Source organism: Centrocercus urophasianus, unplaced genomic scaffold (assembly GCF_019232065.1).
Source record: "Centrocercus urophasianus isolate 14NV4802_14NV808 unplaced genomic scaffold, USGS_Curo_1.0 seq_5, whole genome shotgun sequence".
NCBI lineage: Eukaryota > Metazoa > Chordata > Aves > Galliformes > Phasianidae > Centrocercus > Centrocercus urophasianus.
Genome location: NW_024885088.1, coordinates 6,622,216 through 6,644,760, shown reverse-complemented (window position 1 = coordinate 6,644,760; position 22,545 = coordinate 6,622,216). Strand labels below are relative to the sequence as shown.

General features: G+C 38.3%; 2 protein-coding genes across 7 annotated transcripts in view; one reads left to right on the top strand and one right to left on the bottom strand.

Moving 5' to 3' along the window:
- Positions 1 to 77: 77 nt before the first annotated feature.
- Positions 78 to 13,649, top strand: CDPF1 (cysteine rich DPF motif domain containing 1). The gene is made up of 3 exons (XM_042834928.1): positions 78 to 3,680; positions 5,897 to 6,008; positions 12,036 to 13,649. Exons 1-3 carry the CDS (start codon positions 3,568 to 3,570, stop codon positions 12,177 to 12,179), a joined length of 369 nt encoding a protein of 122 aa, XP_042690862.1. The 5' UTR covers positions 78 to 3,567; the 3' UTR covers positions 12,180 to 13,649.
- Positions 13,650 to 17,293: 3,644 nt separating this feature from the next.
- PPARA (peroxisome proliferator activated receptor alpha) overlaps positions 17,294 to 22,545 on the bottom strand; it is a 35,986-nt gene continuing 30,734 nt past the window's right edge. For all 6 annotated transcript variants that reach the window (XM_042834922.1, XM_042834923.1, XM_042834925.1 and 3 more), the window contains one exon: positions 17,294 to 21,174. In XM_042834922.1, coding sequence (XP_042690856.1) covers positions 20,927 to 21,174 — 248 coding nt within the window. In that variant the 3' untranslated portion in view covers positions 17,294 to 20,926. The remainder of the gene's footprint in view (positions 21,175 to 22,545) is intronic.

Sequence of the window (22,545 nt, the reverse complement as noted above, 5' to 3'; positions counted from 1 at the left end):
CTTTGTGCATCTGCTTGGAGGAGAGGCAGATACTTTGTTGTAGTTTTCGTATTGGACATCTTGCTAAGATTGTGTATAAAACCAAAGCAATGAGCTTGGAGTCTGTGATCGTCTGTCTATCCCAGAAATGCTTATGTGCCTTTGTTATCTGAGATGAAGATAAGGTTCTTTAGTTGCAGATGAGCTTTTTGGAAGTACTAGAAGTTTTTTGTGAGAGTAGGATGCATGTGTTTGGTGGTTTAGACTGAAGGTGTGAAGCACATGCATAAACTAAAAGTTTATTACACCTGTCATTAATTTTTTTTTTGCAGAAGGATGACAACCTTGCTTTTTTGTGTAACAGACTTTACTTATGAATGGGAGCATTGGTCCTGAAATCTGTATGTGTGTGAACTTTGCACTGTCAGCTAACTTTCCTAAATGCTACTGTGTAGACAAGCTCTTGGAACAAATGCTGTTTCCAATGAAGTAAAACTTGGTACAGCTGATCTAGTGACGTATAAGCCTGGATTAAAATGGAAAGCATTGTGAGTTCACCCGTGCCTTGCAGGCAGGATCATATGTTTTTCAACTGGCATAGCCAAAAATCTGTTTGTACGTAGATATCGTTCCTTCCCAGTGGTAGTCGGTGAACAGATTCTGTTCTACATTCCAGAGGTTTGTAAGAGAGCTGGTGTCCCTGTATCCAACACACTTCATCTCTGAAGCCTGGGCTGTTGGTCTGACTTGGAATAAGGACACATTCATTCCAAAGTGTGTGATCCCCACTGCCATAAATATCTTTGTTTTACGTTGTTTTTTGTTTGTTTGTTTGTTTTTGTATTTAAATTGGTGTTTTGCTTTGTTTTAATGAAAGGATCACTGTGATTATGTTGTCTATTTTAATTCAAGTGACTTTCCGTACCCTATGGGGTTAATTATTTCCCCTGGTTTAAAAAAAAAAAAAAAAGATGACTGAAAATTGCATGCAGTTTCCTAGACTGAATTTTATTCAGACAGATGAGTGTCTTGGTATTGCTACCAACTGCTGCTAACTTCCAGTGTGTTTGGGGGGTCTTATATGTTAAACCTAAAATGCGACATTCGAAAAGCAGACTTCTTACTTGAATTTGTGTATAGTTTGAAGAATCCAGATTTTAATATTCAGGGAGAAATATATAGCACATAGGTGCTTTATATCTAACTGGAAAATCTGAAAGCACTTCAGTTAATTAAATTTCCTCCACATCCCTGTGGGCAAGGTAAAATGCGTAATATCCAAGGTTTACATCACTTTCCAGAAAATGTAGTTGCCTAAGGTATTTAAGAGTTGCATTTATTTATTAAATCAGTATCCAGACCCATCTGTGTTACGTTTGAAGAACTCGTACCCCTGAAATGCCAGGAATTGGTGGTGGTTGCAGGAATTAAATGGTAAGGGTGATTATTCCCAAAGTTAAATTTCACAGTGTAACAGAGCACGAATTTATGGACTGAATGTCTGTCAATGAGGCCTTGTAACCATTTGAGGATCTTGGGGCTCCTTGTTCTTCTGGAATATTAGCTGTCAAGTAGTCACAGCCCTGCTTCACCTTGCCCGCAATTCCCCTTAGTGCCATGTGTCTCTAAGGATTCAGTTTCACCACACAGGGTGAGCAGAAATAGCAGCTTACTGTCACTGAAAAGGGAAAATACACGTCCCTCATCTCAGCCCTCTCTTTCTAGCTCTGTGGTTTTGCTTCTTACCATCTACTGCTGTTAGCATTTGTTGGATTCCTCTGCAAGCCAGTTTAGCTCACAAAAGCAATAAGGGGAAAAAAAAAAAAAAAAAGTAGTTCTTTTGACTACATAGGTAGCTAGTAGTAAATAGTATGACGCAATAAGAGCAAAGCCATGAACCCATGATGCCAGGTACTGGATCCCCACTCTGCATGCATCAGGGTGTTTCCGACTCTCTGTAGTCCTATCCTGTAGACTGAATGCCCTTTAGTTGGACATTCGGATTGGAGTGTATTAAGATACTTAATATGCTTCTGGAACATCTTTCAGTTGAGTTTTATCAGAAACTCTGGCTTGTGGGCTTTCAGACTGCTCCATGATGCCAACCAAGTGTGGTAAGCGGGGACAGTTACGCAATTAGTTTCCAAAGCATACCCCTATCCTCAGCTGAAACAGAGACATGGCCTTAGTGAATTGAATCAGCTCTGCAGGGGAAGGGTGCAAATGGCAAGCTAAGAGAGTAGGGGATGACCTGCTGTCCCTTGGCAGAAGGGAGCTGGATGACAGCTGACATACTTTCCAAATCTGAGTTCCTAGTGTCCATCTTCTGAACTACTTGATGCCAGCTCTGGTTCACTTAAAAAAGCTGACAGGTTTACAGATGAAAACTGCATGCCGTGCAAAGTGGGAAGACTTTAATTAAAAGTTCAAGTTGTCTTGCCAGCTGCAGAGTAAAAGTGTCCATTCAGGAAAATGGTGCAGGTGAGCAGGGATTCCTGAACTGTAAACAAGTGATTACGTTGTATTCATAGACTGGGGCAAGTTTTGGGCACGCATGTTGTTAGCTGTGTTTGATCTGATCATGCCTACACATAAAAATCAGTCCTGAAAGAATACTTGCTGCACTGCGCTTTTTGAAAACTGCAGTTTGTGACTCTCAAGTAAAGTGATACCAGTGTAGAATAAGCTCCCAAATGGAAATCCATGGCCAAAAGTTTAAACAAATAGTATTGTAAGCACTGGAGCTGACGGAGCACACCACATTTTATTTTCTGTCTTGGAGTTGATAGCTATGTCTTTGTAACGGGTGACTGAAGCCTTTCAGAAAGATGGACAATAGCTTTCCTGTATGCAGGTTCTCTCATTATTAGAAATACACAGGTATTCTGAGTAAAGATAAAACAGTCTCCTTTCTCTTTTCTGCCAGTTTTCTTAAAAGGTGTAGAACATAAACATTTTTGATGGGACCTGCTCCTCTGTCCTGTGGTTTGAATGGGCCAACACTCTCTCTACACAAGGCATGATTACATTAGCCTTGTTACCATAAGGAGCCAGATAAGAACAGGGAGTCAGTATTAAGCTCCCAAAACTATGAGGAGGTGAACCAGATGCAAGGAAAAAAGGCACAGTAAATCTTTGCAGCACGCACCTTTCTCATACCTGCCTCATCAGTGGAGGTCCCAAGCCTTTTCAAAGACTCCATTTGTAGTTGATGGGATGAGATGAGCACTGCAGAACTGAACTGGGATTCTGCACAGCCTATGTCGTGGCCTGAGAGGCACTAAAGGAGCATAGGACTCAGTCGTGTACCTTGCTACCTAAGCTCTTTCATGGATCAGGTTCTAAATTAATTGGCAAATTTTTCTTTTTAGACTCCTATCTAAGAAATTTGGAAACTTAACTGGGAGATGGGAAAATAACTTGTTTTGGGAGAAAATGTTTACTAGTTAAGATTTGCAGTAGCCAATTTTCCATTGGAATTTAGTTTGCAGTGCTAGATGTTTCATGTTTTAATCTTCTTGCAGGCATGCTCCCGTAACTGCATTTTGGAGCTAAAATATTTTTGCTTTTTTTGTTAATAGCTTAAAGATGGATTCTCCCAAAGAACCTGCGCCTACAGGAGAGTTCAAGTGTCAGCTATGTGGCTTAACAGCTCCATACACATACTATGGGCAGAAGCCACCCAACACACACTCTATTGTGTAAGTATAGTTTTTCATGTTTTACAGACTTCATTTATGCTCTCGGCATTGGAAACCTTGTGCTGCAGAATAACGTTTGCTGATTTAACCCAGTTATGTGCCATATTGACCATGAATCTTAGGTTTGGTACATAGTGATTTTCTTTTTACACAGGAAAGAAATTTTTTCAAGTGTCAATGTTGATAGCAAAAATAAAAATCAGCTTTCCTATCCTGCTTCAGTACTGTGGACAGACTTGTCTTTTGCATATTTCCTAACTTAGTGGCCACCCTACAATTTACCATAATTTTCTTACTGGAATAGTATTGACTATCAGCACAACCTTTCTGGGAATAGCCTATACCTCACAGCTCTGTCAGCTGGGCAGCACGTAAACACAGCATGAATCTCGTATGTATGGTAAATACACTTTTTAAGAACTGTTTGACATGTGGAGTTTTGAACAGCAGTGCTTTTTTTGCTCTAGACAGTTTTTGGGCATTAAAGTGTGTGGCAATTTAGTACATATTTACTTTTTAGAAGACTTAAGCCTTTTCTGTCTGCCAAGCAGGGATAGTTTGACCAGAAACAATGAAGTTAGTGCTTTGTCTGCAGACATCATATTTACCACAAAACAAAGCACTTAGCTTTAAATGTGTGAGCAGTTCTTTTGAGGTCATCCTGGTTAACAAATCCATCAGGCAAACATATTCGGGAATGAACAGGAAATCAGGTGTATATCTGTGTTTCATCTTTCTAAGACAACTCTATTTCTTATAAAGTTGAAGCAGCTGTTGATTGCCACCTACTTCAGCTGAGATTAGATTTGTTTTCCTTAGACAGCTGTATTTTCATCATTCCAAATCCCACAATGCTATTAATTTTTCCTTTGTCCACTCAGAAGAGGAATGGACCTCCTTCGATCACATACTTTTGTAAAGAGTCTGGATTAAAGCTGAGTGTAAATCTTAATGCTAGGTTATCCAAGCTTGGTTTTAACATCTAGACTGTAATTGAATTGTTGAGATTCAAACAGCAAAAGAATAACGATGTAGCATAACACTTCTGTATGTGCCTAAAAAATAGCTTTACGTACTGTCTTCAGTGATTTATTTTCTTGTCTCACTAGTTCTAAATGCAGTGCTACAGGAACCATATGCCAAACATGAAGGTTTGTACAATGGCCCAGACTCTGTGCTGATGATGACTACATCAAGCTTAAAAATCTTGCAAAGGAAGCTTTGCAAAGATAATCCAGTGTTTATACACTGGAAGACTTGTTAAGGAGTTGATCTGCTATGTAAAGATGCCTGCTTCTTGCTAACAATGAAAGGGTGAAAGGCGTAGGCCATGCCTCTTTATGAGCGAGGGGGAAAAAGGAATGCACCTACAGATGCTCATGTATGTACATGTGTCTATATGCAGGCAATTAAAAGATGATAGTATGAGTTAACAGTATCTTTTAAATATGTATTATACTCCATATTACTACAGAATTCAAGATTGATTTATATGCAGAAATAAGCCAGCCTTGCAGGGTGCCCTGTGCAGACAGACAACAAACTGACTTCTGCACTGTTTTGCCTAGAGCTCTCAGGAAGAATAAGGCTTTATCTTTCCCAAGCAGGTTGCCAATTTATTAATAAATGCAAATTATTAATAAATGTTTCTCTGATGCAAATTATTAACAAATGTACTCTCTGAAAACTACAGTCTCTGACACAAAGGAAGAATATATTGGATCATTGTAATGCTTTGTGCTATCAGCTCCTGCTTGGTAGTGGTGAGAACTATAGCTTTACAGCGTGGACATAATTAAGAGCAGGCTCTTTTTATTTTATATTTGGTGTATGCAGCTTTGGAAGAGAAATCCTACTTAAAGTTGTGCAGTTGAGGTAATAACTTGAGAAAGTACTAAAACTGGCTGTGTGAAAGAGTGCCTGTCATGAAAGCAGACCGTAAGGAATACTTGAAAGCAAAGCACTGAAAAAATGCCTAATAAGACAATGTTGAAATTATCATCAATTGCCCTAATCTTGAAAGCTAGATAGTGGAGTATTGTTGGCAGCAAGCAGTCACAATGCTGGTTTTGAAGAAGGGAGCTGCATAGCTGCTACATTGCATCATGCAACACCAGAGGGAAGACTGCCACCCTTTCAGCCTCCCGATTTCCCTGTTTGAACCCTTTCCATACTGTGAGATCTACCTTTAAAAGTCTGAAATTATTCTCTTACAGGATTTTGGAAGACAGTTATGTCATGAAGGACCCTTTCACCCCCGACAAAGAGAAATTCCTCATCCTTGGGTCTCTGTGCTGTTTGTGTAGAAGAAGTGTGTGTGTTGGTGCAGTAAGTAACAAACAAAACAAACTTCTTCAGACATTTCTTTTTGTTCCAGTCCAGGACCACACATCAAAAACCCAAACATCTTATTTTTAAGACTGGCTAACTGCATGTTCTTGTTGATTACCCTGTGGTAAAGCTAATAAATGGAAACAATCAGCAACTTTATGTGCTATTTACTGAGGAGCACACTCCATCCTCTCAAGCATAGTGCAGACTCTTTTCTAATTTCTCAGCACATACAAATGCAGGGGAGTTCACATACTACTTCAAGATCTTTAGGTTTCTTCTTATAGTATTGTAACAGTGGTAGATTTTTCCTGTACAGAGGATATGAACAACCATAGGTTTGCATCTGCAACGCAAGCTCACTGTTGTATTTGCAAGAGCTCATGTAGAAATTAAACGGAGAGGAGAGTTGTGCAGTGCTGTGATAGCTCTCTAAAGAAGAACGAATTTGAATAGCAGCCAGCACCAACTTTAAGCTATGAAATCTGAGCACAGTCCAGAAAAGTGGTATAAAATTTCAGTTGTCTTAATAACTTCTCCTCGGTGCTGGGCTGGTCCCTTTGTTTGCTGTGAGTTCAAAGCAAAAATGAAGACAGTTATTACACAGTTATCACTGTCTGGAGGCTGTACTGTGCTTCTTTAAGGCAGTACAATTAATGAGAAAATTCAGGTTCTACTCCTTTCCCTCAGCATGTCAGTTTTGTGTCTGAAAGAGACTTGGAACTCACGGAGAGGTCAGGATGCATGGATGAGTCAGCCCAGGAGGCAATGTCACCTGATCATTTAAATGGACTACAGCATGTATTTGTTCAACCAGATGCCACTGCCCTGAGAGCAGCCAAATCCTGGCCTTTCTTTCAAAGTGGTCATTCCTTATCTCAGATCAGTGTGCTTAAATCTGGAGTGCAGCTAATAGCATGTATCTGAGCACACCTTAATCTTAAGTGTCAGCTTTAGCAGTTTTCAAATTCAGCCTTTTCAGCTCTTCCTTTGTTTGCACTTTGTAGGGACTAGCTTCAGCGACATGACTCTTTCCAAAAGTAGCTAGTAGTATGAGTTTAAAAACAAACAGCCAAATGAAAAGAAAAAAATGAAAGACATGCACTTCGTAAAGGTGGGGAATTTTTTTCTCATGTTTGGTGGCCATTTTTCTGGTAGGACAGAGCAATACTGTTGGCATACTCAGAGCAGGAAGTGAGATAATATGGGCAGCTGAGACAGCTCATATGCCAATGCCAGACAATTTAGGTGTTGGAACTGAGGAAATTCTTCTGAGATTAAAAATAAAGGTCAAATTATGCTCACAGAATTTGGAGAGAGAAACACAGCTGAGACTCTTGGACAAGTTTAAGCGTTATTCTGATTTGCAGGGAATTATTACTGAGCATGAATTTATTACACTGCTCTAAGAGGAGTGTGAAATTAGCACTTTTCTCCTGATTATGTTCGTGTACCATTTCTGAAGTCTCTTCTGTCATGTCAATGAAAGAAAATCACAAAAAGATCAGATTAGCATTTGCAACTGGGATTTGTTTTTCTTTTTAGAACTACCTGAGGATTCCTACGGGAATCAGATGAAGCCCGAGTGCTGAACTCAAGTTTCTGGAGACAAGTAGCTTAAGGCAGTTGTGTGCATGTACACAGTGTGGAGGTAAAGCTGACATGTGAGCAAGGTCTTCCTTGTGGCAGTGAATGTCCCTGTCTGGGCTGGTGGTTGCCTCAGTCACACACAAACAGCCAAAGTAATAGCAAGCGTATGGGCAAGTGCAGATCACATAGTTAGGGGTAATGAGCTTGATTCTTGCCCTAACAAGTCAGGTTTACCCCTCCTATGTAATTGCACAGGATTAGTAACTCAGGCACACTTTGGGCAAACTTGAGCTCTTTTTGCTATTTGCATTCACAATTCAAGTGTGTTGAACTTATGAAGGATTCAACAGATATTTTCAAATCTGGCAATCAAATCTATCAGAAATATTGAGGTACAGCCTCTCAGTGTCCTACCATGCAGTCTTCCTCTTCTGAATGTGGGTGTGTTTTTTTATTTTAAAAGGTTTAATAACAGTTTCAGATAATCTAGAGTGTGACAGCATAGAAGACATTAGCAATGAATAGTAAAAGCCTCTTTTAAAACTTCTTGTATCTTTTAACACTTCTTGTGCCTATTTTAGCTGTTGTGTAAATATGTCAGGCATTTACTGTTTGTTACCTGAGTCTTCATTATTCCCCTAATGGTATCACTCAAAGCAAAATCATAATCATAAATTATTGAAAATAAATTCCTTACCAAACTGGCCAGGCCAGATAGTGAATCATGCATACAACTATGGTTTCCAAATCTGTTTAGCAATGCTGCTTAGGTAACATTGAAAGAGATCTGCAGAAATGATAATTACTGCTTTAAACACCCACACTAAAGTAGGTAAATACATACTATTTCTCTTTCATGTAGGGAAGATTAGAGTGTAGAGAGGTAAAAATTTATCCAAGGCAATAGAGAGAGCTATAGTTAGGATAATATCTCTGTGGGTTGTTTCTGGTTCCTGCTATTGCTTGACCCAACTACATCAACTGAGCCTTATGCTGTTTCCACGATGTTATAACATAGGAATTGAAAGTAAGAAAATCATATTTTCTTGGTCCTCGTTGGCGAAGAGGCTGGAGCAATATGGTGGAAAGCTGTCTGTGACAGGTTGAGTTAACATTTCTCTGTTAACTCAAAATATAGTACTAGACTAACGTGTAGTAAAAATAAGACTTGTCTGATCCTAGGTTTAGCAAAGGGATTGGATTTAATTTGCTAGCTTTTGTATCTTAGAATGAGATTTTAGGCTTTTTTTGAGACACCCCGCACTAGCGGAAGTGTCTTTACAGCTGCTGTGCCAGGGGAAGTCAAGATTTATGTTCTATATGATGTTCATAAACTCACGTCTTCAGATAGTCTCTCAAGTCTCACTAAGTTATTTTACAGTCAACTTGCATTGTACTCACTCTACTGAACCAGTCTTTAGCACATTGTTGATAAATAAGTTTGGTACAAATGGAAGTAATTCTAATGATTGTTTTAAAACATGCTAAAAAAAAAAAAAAAAAGGAAAAAAAATGAAAAAAATTAGAATAATAAAAATATTTTTAAAGTCTTTAGAAAGACTTAGTTCCTTTTTCCTGTTTCTTTTTCATTGAAGGGGAGAGGAAATGATGTAATGTGATCGTTAGTCATTTAAAGCAGGCATTTCCTTTTATTGCAACACTTACTAAAAATAGGTTTTACACACTTATAAGAAGCTACTTTTAAAGAAGAAATGATGAAAGGGAGCAATTTTCATCTGTTACTGCTCACTGTAGCAGGAGCTGAGTAGACAGTGACCTTGGACATGATTGTAGGTATTAAGTGATAAACATAACACTACAGCTGCTTTCCACACAACTTTCAGTCATGCAGGGTCAGTCCTGAAGAAGGTTAGGCAGACTCTTTCCTTTACATAGGGTTTCCTTCATAAGTGTGCTAAAAATAATGCCGTTATCTATATTTTTGACACAATCCATGTGAGAAGAGAAATAAACTCTGTCAGTTAGCTTTGACAGCTCAGTTTTGCCTGAACTGGATGAAAATGCCCCCTCCTGACTTGACTGTGGTTGTGGTAAAACATACTAAGGAGTTAAAGAATTGTCTAGTTAAGGATGGAGTCCTGTCAGGACAGTGATCAAAGGAGGGCTTGGATATACATAATGAATATAATTTGTAGCAGGTAGGCTATGTTATCCCATGACTGAGGGAGGAGTCTGAGGACTCCGTCCCTGGAGGTGTTCAAGGCTGGATTGGATGGGGCCCTGGGCAGCCTTGCCTAGCATTAAATGTGGAGGTTGGTGGCTCTGCATGTGGCAGGGGGTTGGAGATTCATGATCCTTGTGGTCCCTTCCAATCCTGGCCATTCTGTGATTCTGTAAAGGTGTGTGTACCCGCAATCCGGATGTGTGTGGTTCATAGGCATGATTCTGTGTAAGCCCCATAAGTAGAAATCAGCAGAAGCTGTCAACTCATTTCAGTTAAAAGAATGCAAATTGAGCACCTGTATGTCTGTGAGGAGCTCGGTCTTAACACCTGAGCTTCTCATCTGCAGAGTGGGGCAAAAGCCTCTCCCGCCTTTGCCACTGCTGAGCAGTATCCTCAGGTGCAGTGGCCATCCCTATGGAGCCATGAAGTTAACCTGAGGGCCTGGGGAGCTGTGTGCCATATTGTAATACAAGCAACAATAGCAGGGCCAACTTACACTCTAATCCTCCCTTTTTAACTGGCAGCTTAATGTATTAAGGATATCAAAGGTCAAAAAACAATAGGCTGTGAGACCATGCAGGGGGCTTTTCAGAGGGCCTCACACAACTCTGAATGTGAAAAAGCATGACAACTGGTGCAGAAAAGGACAATAGATGAAGAGAATTTGTCACACAGAGGCAAGGAGACTGTGATTTTGATATAATCAAGTGGTACCTACTGTTGAAGTGCGGAAGGTGAGTGACAAGGGAAACAAAAGTGAGAACAGAAATGCAAAAGTATCCAAACCAAGTTCTTAGAGAAAGGCCAGCCACAAACATCGTGGTAGGAGGAAAACTTTGCCTGAATAGCAAAACCCTTGAAATCTACTGCACCCGGAAAGATGTCCTGATCCATCTGAACTGATGTCTTTATTCATGCTTAAATCCCCAAGAATAATCCATCAGTAACACCGCTGTAGCTTACTTATTAAATCCTGTTTGGAATTTAGTGATCAGCACGCCTGGAGAACTAAGAACTTCAGTCTCACTGCAGGGCAAAAGAGTAACACTTCAATAAGCTTCTCCTCCAGTTGTCTGAACTCTGCACTGCAAATAGATTAAAATATTCCAGCAATTTCCCTTCTTCCCATTCAATAATTCTAGCATCTGGTTAGAGCTAACTGTGTGGAAAATAAATATGGGGTCTGTAACACTCTTTAACTAAATTAGATGTGAACTATGTCAGGTCACAGAGCCATTCCATTTCAAGGGCAGGAAAACATCTTTGAGCACAACAGATTCTAATACTTTGCCTTCAGTAACTGCAGCAAGGGATGTCCACTCAACCTTTAGTACGATGCATGGTTTTGGTTTTTAATCAGCGAGTACATTTATTCAAGGTAAAAAATGTTAAAGGGTGAAATCTTGGTTAAAGGATGAAATCTCAGTTGAATTGTCTCAGCTGAATTAAATTCAGTTAGCTATTCTGATTACTGGACATCTCTGTGATATTCATACAGTATACTTTAAGTATTCTCCTAGGGCTATGCAAACATGCAAATTACAAAGACAAGTTTTCAGGTAGTTGTGGAAAAATATGCAACTGAAGTCTCAGAGCTCACTGTTTCTGACCTACATTCTTTGTGCTTGACTTTGCCCTTCTGCCATTTCATGGAAATTGGCAAGAAGAGCTTTCTGAAACTTCAGATCTCAAATGCCAGTTCAGGAAGCTGGAAGATCTTCCCAGCAGGGAGAAATCTTGGGAAGATAAATGAAGATTTAGCAATAGAGAACTTTGCTGTTTAGATGAAGCCCACAGAATCTGTTACTCCCAGAAAGATGTTCTGATCTGTCTGATGTCTTCATTCCTGTTTAACTCTTCAGGAATAATCCATCAGCAACAGCAGCTTGGCTTACTCATTACACCTTGTTTATAATTTAGTGATCACACGAGGAATGATTCTTGAAGGAAAAAGCAAACTGCAAGGAAATTGGTAACTGTTTACTATAGCACTGAGCTAATGAAGGTCAGTTCTTTAAAATAATTGTTTATTTGGTTAGCTTTTATTACAGTCCAGTTTTTATTTTTCTCTCAGTACCTCAAGTAAGGTGTTAGAATTACTGAATAGAAGAAGCAAAATTGCTGGAGTATTTTAATATAGAAGAATAATTTAATTCAGAATAAAGATTCTACATATAAATGTGGTTCAATGAGAGTGGAACTTAAGCAGTTCCATTTTGTGTATCCAGCTAATACTGTTTTCTTTACAGGAATGTAGTCTGTTCTACACTAAAAGGTTCTGCCTCCCCTGTGTGAATGAAAACTTACAGGCTTTTCCTTTGGAAATACAAGAAGATATGGAAAAAAGGAAGCCCCAGTCAAAGTCTAAGAAAAAAATGGATTCAAAAACATAAATACTGAAAGACCAAGAGAGAGAGACAGTTCTTCGGCTGAGCTTTCTCCTCTCTCCTTTTTAAGACTATCATGTTGCTCCTTTTGAAGTAGTGACCTTCATTAACTCTCTGCTACAGAACACAGCTACACGTTTCCCACTGGCTTGGCTTCAAGCATCACCATGCAGCAATTGCAGCACCAGCAGAATGGCCTTAGGGTGCTGGAAAAGCAGAAGGAATGTCAGAAAGGCCTGTTTGTTGCCTTATCAAATGCATGTAGTAAAAAACTGAACAGCGTTAAAGCATAGGAACTATATCCCAGTTTCCCATTTGCTGTTTTAATGTTTTGTATGGCTCTTAATAATCCTACAGTGTTACGAAAAATCTGAGAGATTTATCTGACTTAATTCGCTCTACGTCCAAGAATGTAAGCAGCAATTGTGAACCTGCCATTGTTAGCTTGGTAAGATTACAGTGAGGAAGGAAGTCAGAGCTTTATTTTTAAGTCCAAAATGATAGTGGTGGGACAAAACGTCATAGATAGCCACAGAAATATCTAAATTCAAAATTCCTGTATCAGTACTATCACAGAAAGTACATGCTTTTATAATGGCAACATTTACATTTTTTAAAATAATAATTTTTAGAAGGATACAAATCTGCAGTCACTTTGCACTCAGCTTTCCAGTCCGTCTCTGCACAGTGATGGAAGAGGTTACTTTGTCTAGTTTAATATGGAAATCCAGCTACTGAAGTCAATTATTTTCTGAAGCGGGCAGTTGAACAATCAGGATTTGAGAAACATGGTTTTAGTAAAAAATATATATATAAAAAATTGCTAGGAGAAAAAGCAATTTCTTTAGTCTCTATATTGGCATCATGAATGTCTGTGCCTTGACTTTGCCATAATTACGAGGAAGATTTATATGCTAATATAGTCAATCAGTCACACACCTTGAGGATATGTCCAGAGTGCTCCATAAGCTCCGCATTCATGCTTTTATTTTATTGTAAAAAATATTTTATTTTTTTTTATTCATGCTTTTTTGGTCACTGGTTCAGAACCAGTATCAATGCCTCGGTTATCATTGCTCCTTTTCTCTACTCTTTCAGCTTTATCATTTGTTTTATACTTACGCAATCCTTTTAGGAGGATCAGCCATGTATCTGCTAGAAGAAATCAACATAATTTTGATGAGTTATTTTATGTTATTTAAGACTTTCTAATGTCCTGGAATCTTTCACTGTGTTTTTTACTGAACCTCATGTATTGGTTTCTGCTGTTGGAGAGTAGAATTTCTTGCAGTTATTAGAGGAGCAATCATGGATATATTGCAACCTTTTTCAAGCTCTACTTGCACTTGAGTATGAAATGCATAGATCTCTTTAATTGCCTAAAAAAATACTTGTTAGAACTCAACATTTCAGATTCCCTTCTGCAGTAGTAAGAGGTTACTCTTTCAAATAAAGTGATGTGCATCTTGCTTAAAATTGGTGTTATTCAATTTTAGTTCCATGTTACACACAGCTTCTCCCCCCCCCTCCTTACTTAACACAAGATGCTATGGTATGTTTACACAGGCAAATGTCTTTCTAAAACATTATCTAAGTTTTTATTTTCTTTATTTCACAGTGTTTGCAGCAGGTTGTATGTTAACTCTTAGCCTGAAAGTAGGTTTTAAAAGCCTGGTGAGTGCAGTTCAAGAGTAAAGTACAAGAGGCCACCAGCAGAGCGTAACAACTCTGCCAGTCTCAAAACCACAACAGTAGCATGACTTATTTTCTGGAAATGAAAGATCAGCACAAGTCATTAGGTTCATTTTAAAAATACTTTATTTTTTTTAAAACCATTAAGGCAAAAACTTATTGCAAATTAATCGTGTTTACATTCAATCTTGCAGGATAACTTTTTTTTTTTTTTCTTTTTAAAGCACAGAGGTTTCCAGCAGTCTCTATACAAACAGTGAATCCAACCATTTATGTTTTAAAGGAGAAGGAAACAAACAAACAAAAAAAACAATGTAAAAAAGTTCCAAGTTTTTTCATTCTATCTCGGTAGGCCGGTAACATCTGAGAAGCCACCATCACGTTACACTAGATGTAACTTTTACATTCACGCATGTACGTGACTTTGTCTTTCCTATAAGACCCTGTGAGCCCAGGGCTGCTGTTCTTTCCTGGAAATCCCGTCTGCATTTTGGTCTGACAGAAAGACCCTCTGGAACCCAGAGGCACTGGGTGGGATTTCACTGAGAAACACATTCCATGGGAATCAGGTTTACTATTCCCTTCCAGAAATGCCAGCTCTTTGCAATAAAACACACCCCAAAATTCCTCTAAAAATAAATTAAAAAAAAAAAAAGACTGGAAACAATGATTTGGGTTTTTGTTGTTTTTTCTTTTTCTTCTTCAATATCATTATCTTGACATAATTAAACACTTATTAGCTCTACCGACTAGGATTTGGCAATGCTAACAAAAATGTGCTTTTTTTCTGTCGTAGCAGGTAACAGACAATTTAACACACCATGAAGGGTTCTAACATCGTGACGTAATTGTTACATTCCTACAGAAAATCAGAGTGATTGTATAGTGAAATATCAGGAGCGATATGAAATGCAGCTCATCTGAGAAGCTGATACCACAGATAGTGTCAACCCCCACCGCGGGCGCCCCCATTCTTTTTAAAATCTGCACTATTCAAACTTAGATCAGCTTTGTTGTCACTAAGGAAGCCGCAAATGTTCTTCCACTTCCGAAACCAGAGGAAAATATCTGTGGCCACTGAGAGGAAGCCACAGCCTCCCACTGCCAGCCGCCCCACGGGAGCTGTCCCTGCAGGGAGCGAGGTGAGGCATTTCGTTGAAGCAGCCTCTTCCCATTCTCTATGTGATTGTCGGGGACATAACGGCGCAGATGAGCGGATCAGCTCCATCCCCAGCAGCTCCGAAGAGCGCTGCAGGACCGACGGGGCAAAGGCGCCGTGTCTCCGTGAAGGCAATTCCGACACCGGGCAGCAAAACTTTCCTGTGGCACGCAGATGTGCCTGAGGTAGGGAAGCCTGGATGTGGATGGCTCTTTGTGTGGCAACGTGCATATGAATCACCCGGCAGTTTTGCTAATCTTACGACTCCCATTACACATCACCGAAGAGATTTTGAATGTTTATACTGCACTCCTACGCAGTAGGAGGAGCGTGTGCCACTATTTCGGTTGGCTAATATTTACCACCACCATTTTTTTTTTTTCCTCTTTCAGGGGTGAAGAATGCCGTAAAACTTTTTGCATTGTGCTGCTTTTTTTTCTTCTTCTTCTTTTTTTCCCCTCCATAGTAGCAATTACAGCTCATGTGTATCCAACCTGAGAAAACATACCAAAATACTTAAAATGGCTTTTAAGTACCTTATGCCTGCTCTTGCAGTCCAGTTCATTCTTAAGGCCCAGCCTGTAAGGAGATTAATCTCTCTTGTGCCTGTAGCCTACCCCTGGGGCAGAGGCAGCCCAGCTGAAATTGAGGTCCTTGCAGTAGAAATTCTGTTTTGAAACAAGGCTTCGGCGGAATCTGATGAGATAACACTGATGCAATCAGTCAAGAAGATTAAGGGGAAAAAAAGGCTTCAGAAGCTGAAGAAGCTTTAAAAAAAAACCAAACTGTAAGCACGTTAAGGAAACCAGAAGAGGAATGCCTTTGCCCTAGGATGGATTTAGTTAGCAATGCATTTATATGATATATTTACAGTGTAAAGTGACACATTTGATGGTAGCTTTTAAAGTTTTTTTCCATTGCTGTCTAAGGAATTCAGAAAAGAAGCAGCCATAAGTTACATTTCATCCTAACCCAGACTTACTTTAAGGAAGTCTATATTCTGTGTGAAAATCCAATTTTCAATTTGGTGCCAACTGTCAATGCCAAACGGTGACAAGTTGCAGAATTTATGATAGGAATAAAACTCACACAGGAATAAATAGATGCTTGCCTTTGACTTAAGGCCCACCACCCTTACCCATAAAAGTAAATCTTTCCTCACTGTACAAAAGGCTTCACAAGATAAAGTATGAAACAAGTATTTAAATTAAATAATTTACATATTTTTCTTAAAGTACCTCTGTAATATAATTTAGTGAAAGTTTATACCTTGCAATTATATTCTGATATTTTACAAATCAAAATGTGAAGAAATGGTATTACATTACATTAAAAAATTCCATAGTACATACGATCAATATCTCAGATCAAACCCACATATAATTTAAATCTCTAGTAAGAGGACAGCAGAGCTAATTAACTCTAGATTAAAAAAATATATATCCAACTCATTATCAAGAAAGCACTTGAGATATAAGCAAGTACCAGATACCGTACTAACCCTCACATTTTGACACTTACTAAGGGATCGGGGTTTTCAGTGAAGGTCCACTCTTTATAAGAACTTATCCTTAAGTAATAACCCGACAGCTGCAAATGCATTTGTTAAAGGCAGTTGCAGATTTTCTACTAAGTAACATGGTCGCTTTTAAGGAGAGACAGAGCTGAAATTGTTCCTCTTTAGACACAGTAGAAGCAGCTACAGCACAATCTCTGATTTCTTTGTCTGACACGATGCTCAAGTTGTCCAGGCTTTCCATTAGAGATAAGGAGGAAGTTTCAATTTACCAGTGTGTGACCCAGCTCCCGTGATGAATAAATCTCCAAAGCTTTAGCAGTTTGAATAAACAAACAAATGTTTGGATGCTTATTATAAGCTCTTTGATTTGCAAACTTGTGCTAGCTCTCTCATGAGAACGGACTTAGTGCAACTGCTGGTATTTCCTAAATCTGTGCAGGCCAGAAATAAAGCTAAAATATGCTCTTTGGCAACACTTCAGCTTTCTAGCAGCTGGCTAGAACCAAAGCACAAAGGCACATGGAAATGACAAAAGAAGAACACTTCTTTAAATGCCAAGAAAGATTTGATTTCTGTCCATTGACAGTCAATTTGTGTTTTAAATAAAAGTGGATTTCCGAAATTTACGTAAGGTACAATGCAATGTTTTGGTTTTTTTTCTTAAAGACAGCTGTGCACTACCAAACTGAACACAGAGTACCTTTAAACAATATATTATAGAGTTTGAAAATGAGTACTCCTAATTATTAGAAACAACCCCTTTTTTTTTTTTGCTTTTTCTTTTCCCTGCCATTAAAGTACCTAAGGCTTACCAATAAATCAAAAACTAAGAAACAAAAAGACCCTCCAAAGTGAATAGGTGGTAGGTTTATTGAAATCCTAAATTGCACCATTGCTCCTTAGGATCCCTATCTACCTGCTGCCTCTGGTTGTAAGCTCATTCCCACAGTTAGGCACTCCTGGTCCCTAACCAGGAGTCTTCAATGCTATTACATTAAAATAAGCTAGCGTAGATAAGAATCAGATCAAAACTATTCATAGCAAATTAATAAGCCTTTAATAAATCTTTATCCTGAAATCAGCTAACTTCATTTCCCTCCATAGATTGAACATTTTAAAATATTAAATGATCTCTATGATGTGGAGATGCTGAAAGCTCCTCAGTAATATACTTAAAACTTGTCAGACTCCAAACTTCTTGAAAATGAATGTAAATTGAGTACTTTTGACATCTAATTGGCAAATATCTACTTTAGTCATCCACACAAGTCTCTGACGTAACTTTTTAGAAGCAGAAGGTTTAAATTAAGAACTTCCTTTTGCACACTTACGCAAGTGAACTGTCTGCTCTGTTTCATTCTTTGAGAAACGCACAGAATTGCAGAATCACTGGGGTTGGATGAGACCTCTGGAGATCAGAGTCCAACCTCCTCTGCGAAAGCAGGTTCACTACAGGAGGCTGCATAGAAAAGTGTCCAGGTAAGTCCTGAATATCTCCACAGAAGGAGTCTGTGGGTACATGCACAGTGCAAACCTGTAGACGGTGGAATTTATGCGGAATTTTCAGCTACATTATCATCTTGTTTATACTTCTGTAACTCACAGATGTATTCTTGCCATACATTTAAAGGCCTGCAATTTAATTTAAAATAGAAATTGAATGCTGGTGTCCAAAGGGATTATTCAAAAAAATGCTTGCATTTTCTTTTGTTATTAAGAAAAAACGCACCTGAAGTGAGAAAAAAAATGCAAATAACGCACTTTCCTAATTTCCTAAAGTAATGGGATCCTGTTACAAAGAGGCTTCTAATATAGATACAAAGCTGTTTTAAATTCTTTATAATTTTGCCAAATTTAAGTATTTATAATGAAACTTTTCAGTTCCAGTTGAGTGTATTAGCCATTTTTGGAAACAATAACGGAGAAAATACGTTTTCTCCACAGTGATTTTGTCTTTTCGTTTGTTTGTTTGTTTTCTGAGAAACTTCAGTACATGCAAGTAATGGAAGAGAACTTTCAAATTTGCACTTTGCACATGACTGTGCTTTGGGGGAAAATGCAGCTTACGCTCTTCTTCAGAAGACAAACTTGAGCCAGTTGGCTGTTAGAGTTTTCACCGTTAGAATTTCCACCACCATCAGCTGCACGCCGCTAAGCACTGCGCACTTCCTATGGATGGATGCAATGTTTACAGATTGCTAATATGCCATTGTGAGATTTTGGCTACTTCCTTAACTAAGCAATATTGCTTATCAAATACCTCAGTGCTGACTATCTTATACCCAAAAGCCACCGTTTCCTTGAGAGACAAGGCTGACTTGAAGAATTAAGCAGCATTACTGATAAAACCTTCCTGTTATTTCTGAGGGCACAGTACTTACTGTTGCAAGACACAAGACAACCCATTTCTCATCCACTGTTTCCCAGTAAAACCAACAATCTTCCCTTACTGAAGTGTTCGAAGGAGCTGTAACATAATGCTTATTCATCCCAGCTGTGGGGAGAAGAAGGTAACTGACAGGGAATGCAGAGGAGGAAGTTCTGCGCATGTGGACCTAATTCTTCTATCTTGCCTTAGAAGGTCACCAAATTTGAGGCTGATGCTTTAGTATTTCGCACTAAAACTTCTGCTAATGGCCATCATCTAGGTAAATACCAAATTGCTGTTAAACCAGTAATTTATTCAGTGCCTAGCCATGCCAGTGGGCTTGTGCAAAAACAAATGTAACCAAATAAGCACCAATACATGATGTTCTCACTTCATCCATCTTAATTAATTCAGAGAATGTTTAAGATCCTAATGTTTCCAAACAAGCTACAATAAAACAAGGAAAACTTGTCATCCTGTGGCACTGAAAGCTTAACTGGTTGCAAAAATGTTAAGACTGGCTCCTGAAGCCTTTGCTATGAAACAGATAGTAAAATACAGAAATAACAAACTGAAATTATCAGATTAAAAAATGTCAAGAAAAAAAACTAGCACAGTGCCTTGTATGCAACTAGCACTTGCTTTCACATTTTGTGCATTAATCTCAATAAGGGACCCTGCAAAATGCCAGAGGCAAGCAGTTTCCTTGTAGCTTATTTTTAATCAAGAGTAAGTTCTATCGTAAAACACTCGGGTATATGATAAACTTACTCTCAGTTGTACTCTCTTTCATAACATCAGACAATTGACAAGCTCTATTTTCTTGCCACTTTATCTACTATGGCTCTAATGAGAAGGAGAAAATTTGGTAAAATAATCCAGCTATTACTTCTATAGGCAACGTCTATCAAAGATTAGAAATATATGAGTGAAGAATTGGAAAAAAAAAAAAAAAAAAAAAAAAAGTACTCATCAGAAAAGTAAACAAGTTCAATTAACTCCATACTGCCAAGATACAGGAAGAAAGTACCTTTCCTATGTAATCATTTCTTCAGAGTAAGTTATCATTGCACTAGAATGCTGTACAGTTGAAATTCTTCCCCCACTCTCCCCCCTCGATCAGATTTTTCTGTCTGTCCAGAACTCTGGCTGATTCAAAGTTGTATTCTTAAGTCAAAACTGACTGCATCTTGAGCTATTGTAAGTTTTCCAAGCTACACATGGTTAGACAAGTTTTTCCTCAGGGAGATTTTTGCATTTCCTTTCCTTTCCAAACAACAGTTCCATGACTTAGCACTTTTACTCTTCCAGAAAAACCTGAATAGTACTATCTGCTGTATTGTTTATTTTAATGCTTGGGATTTTATTTCATTTATTGAAAGTATTGTCTTTTCAGTGCACTAATTGTAAAGTACACCAATGCCATGCTATGTGCAGCTGTAGTGTGCTTCATGGATTTCAAGCAATGGCACAAGAAAGGTCTTTCAAATTTTGTATATATGTATGTACAGTAATACCCAATCATTTGATAAATCTAGACTGATTGCCTCTAACGAAAAATAATACTTGTCCTTCAGTATTTCCATTAGCCAAGAATGTGTCACCTTTATGACGGTGCTTGTAGCTGGAGGAATCTGCTGAATTTGTTATTGTAACTCTAAAATGACTAAGCCAAGAGGAAATACTTTTTTTTTTTTCTTTTTTTCCTCCTCATTTCTGTTACTTAACATTCTGATTTATTATACAAATATATGTTCTTTAGCAATCTTCAGATTTCCAAATAAAAGAACTGCTTTAAGGCGCTTCATGAACATTACGATCAGTATTTTTCTGCAGAACTCATTCGAATGAAGACAGAAGAACTCAAACAAAAGACCTGTAGCACTCCAGTTACTTAGCTTTTACGTTTTTCACGCTCCGAACTGAGTGAACAGCTGATAGCAAGTGATTTTGCTCCCATCTATTATTAATATTGCTGTTGTCTTTAAACATCGCGGAAAAAATACTAAAAATCCTTAATACATATCCCTGTAGATTTCCTGCAGTAAAGGGTGTAAATGTGCATCAGATTCAGTCTTCTTGATTATCTGCACAAGTTGAGCGTGCTCTGTGACAAGCTGCCGCAGGTCCGCCATTTTTTGGAGAAGTTTCGGGAAGAGGAAGATGTCATCAGGATGGTTGGTCTGCAAGTGCAGTTTCAGTACATGCACAATGCTCTCCTGCATTTTTTCAATGTGTCCTACGTTTACGAGACCAGGACGATCTATTCTCAAAACAGAAGAATACATGTCAAAATTTTTGAAATATTCTTTATTGTAGGCTATCTTATGGATTCTATATTTCATAGACTAGTACAAATTTATATTATACACTTGAGGGCAATGACAATCACCTCATCAACTTCAACAGGTTTTGGAACAGGCTTAAAGTAAACTTTTAAAAAAATGCAGTCTTAGCCCTCAGGTCAAAGCATTTTCAATGCCCACAGTTATTTGAGGAAAGCTCATAGTACTAAATACAACCTGTGCTGCTAAAGGAAAAAAAAAAAACAAACCAAAAAACAAACAAACAAACAAAAAAAACAACAAAACCCACCCCTTCCACTCGCAAAACTAAAAGAAGCATTCAGCCTAGGAATCCAGTTCTATAATCTGCATGCCACAATAAAATAATTCAAATAGTAAGGACAAGAGTTAAAAAACACATGGTTATTTCTAAAGATGTTTTCAAGTTTGGGAGCTCTAATCAAGATACAAAATATCTGGCTTTCACCCTTGGTTCCCATACAACTTGCTATAGCATAAATTATTGACAGGGTGTAGAGAAGTACCTACTAAGGATGGTTCACACTTTTCAGCACTGGATCCCACTTGCAGCTACTTACAATCCTATACTATGCTATATCTACCTATACTATCCTATACAACTCTATGGGTCAAACATATCTGTGAGAAGTCACAAGCTAAATTTGTTTCTTGCAAACTTCAACTATTTCCACAGAGAAGAAAAGAAAAAAATACCATTTTGCCTGAAAAGAACTCTCTTGACTTTTGAAAACTCAAAATATCAATATGGTGGTGCAAAAGTAACACAAGATTCGGTGGGAACTTACTGTCTAAACTAGCACTTGAAGCATTTGAAAGTCTACAGACTTTCTCTTCTTGTAATTGTTGAGGATGCTGCTATTAACGGTGAAATGTCTTACGAGTTTGGCAGCATATGAAAAAAAAGCAGGCAACCATGCCATTGGAACTGTCTTGATCTTCTTATTTTCTTTTTTCAAAACGCCTATGAATAGTTTTGAACTTAACCTTAAGTATGTAGGCCCTTTCACGAGGAAAGAAGGGATAACATTTGTGTTCTTTCTCTCATAAACAATGGGCATAAAAACAAAGCCACATTCCAAGGTACTATGAAACTGTTTTTTAAAGCATCACAAACTACTTTCTGGAATTAGCTGATCAACTTGGGTTTTGAAAATAAGTTGCAATTTTAAAATCAGAAAATAGGACGTGCATCGACAGCACTGTGCATTTGTGCAGAATTCATTACGTGATCCAATCAGCAAGTCAAAAGGGAGCAAAACCATACCCCTCTGTCTCCAATTTCATTACAAACTGCTTTTCAGTCCATT

Excerpts from the sequence above, each read along its gene's own strand:
- CDPF1 (XM_042834928.1), top strand. The coding sequence starts at position 3,568 with ATGGATTCTCCCAAAGAACCTGCGCCTACAGGAGAGTTCAAGTGTCAG. Across the intron at positions 3,681-5,896 it reads CCCAACACACACTCTATTGT|GATTTTGGAAGACAGTTATG; the intron begins GTAAGTATAGTT and ends ATTCTCTTACAG. Across the intron at positions 6,009-12,035 it reads GAAGTGTGTGTGTTGGTGCA|GAATGTAGTCTGTTCTACAC; the intron begins GTAAGTAACAAA and ends TTTTCTTTACAG.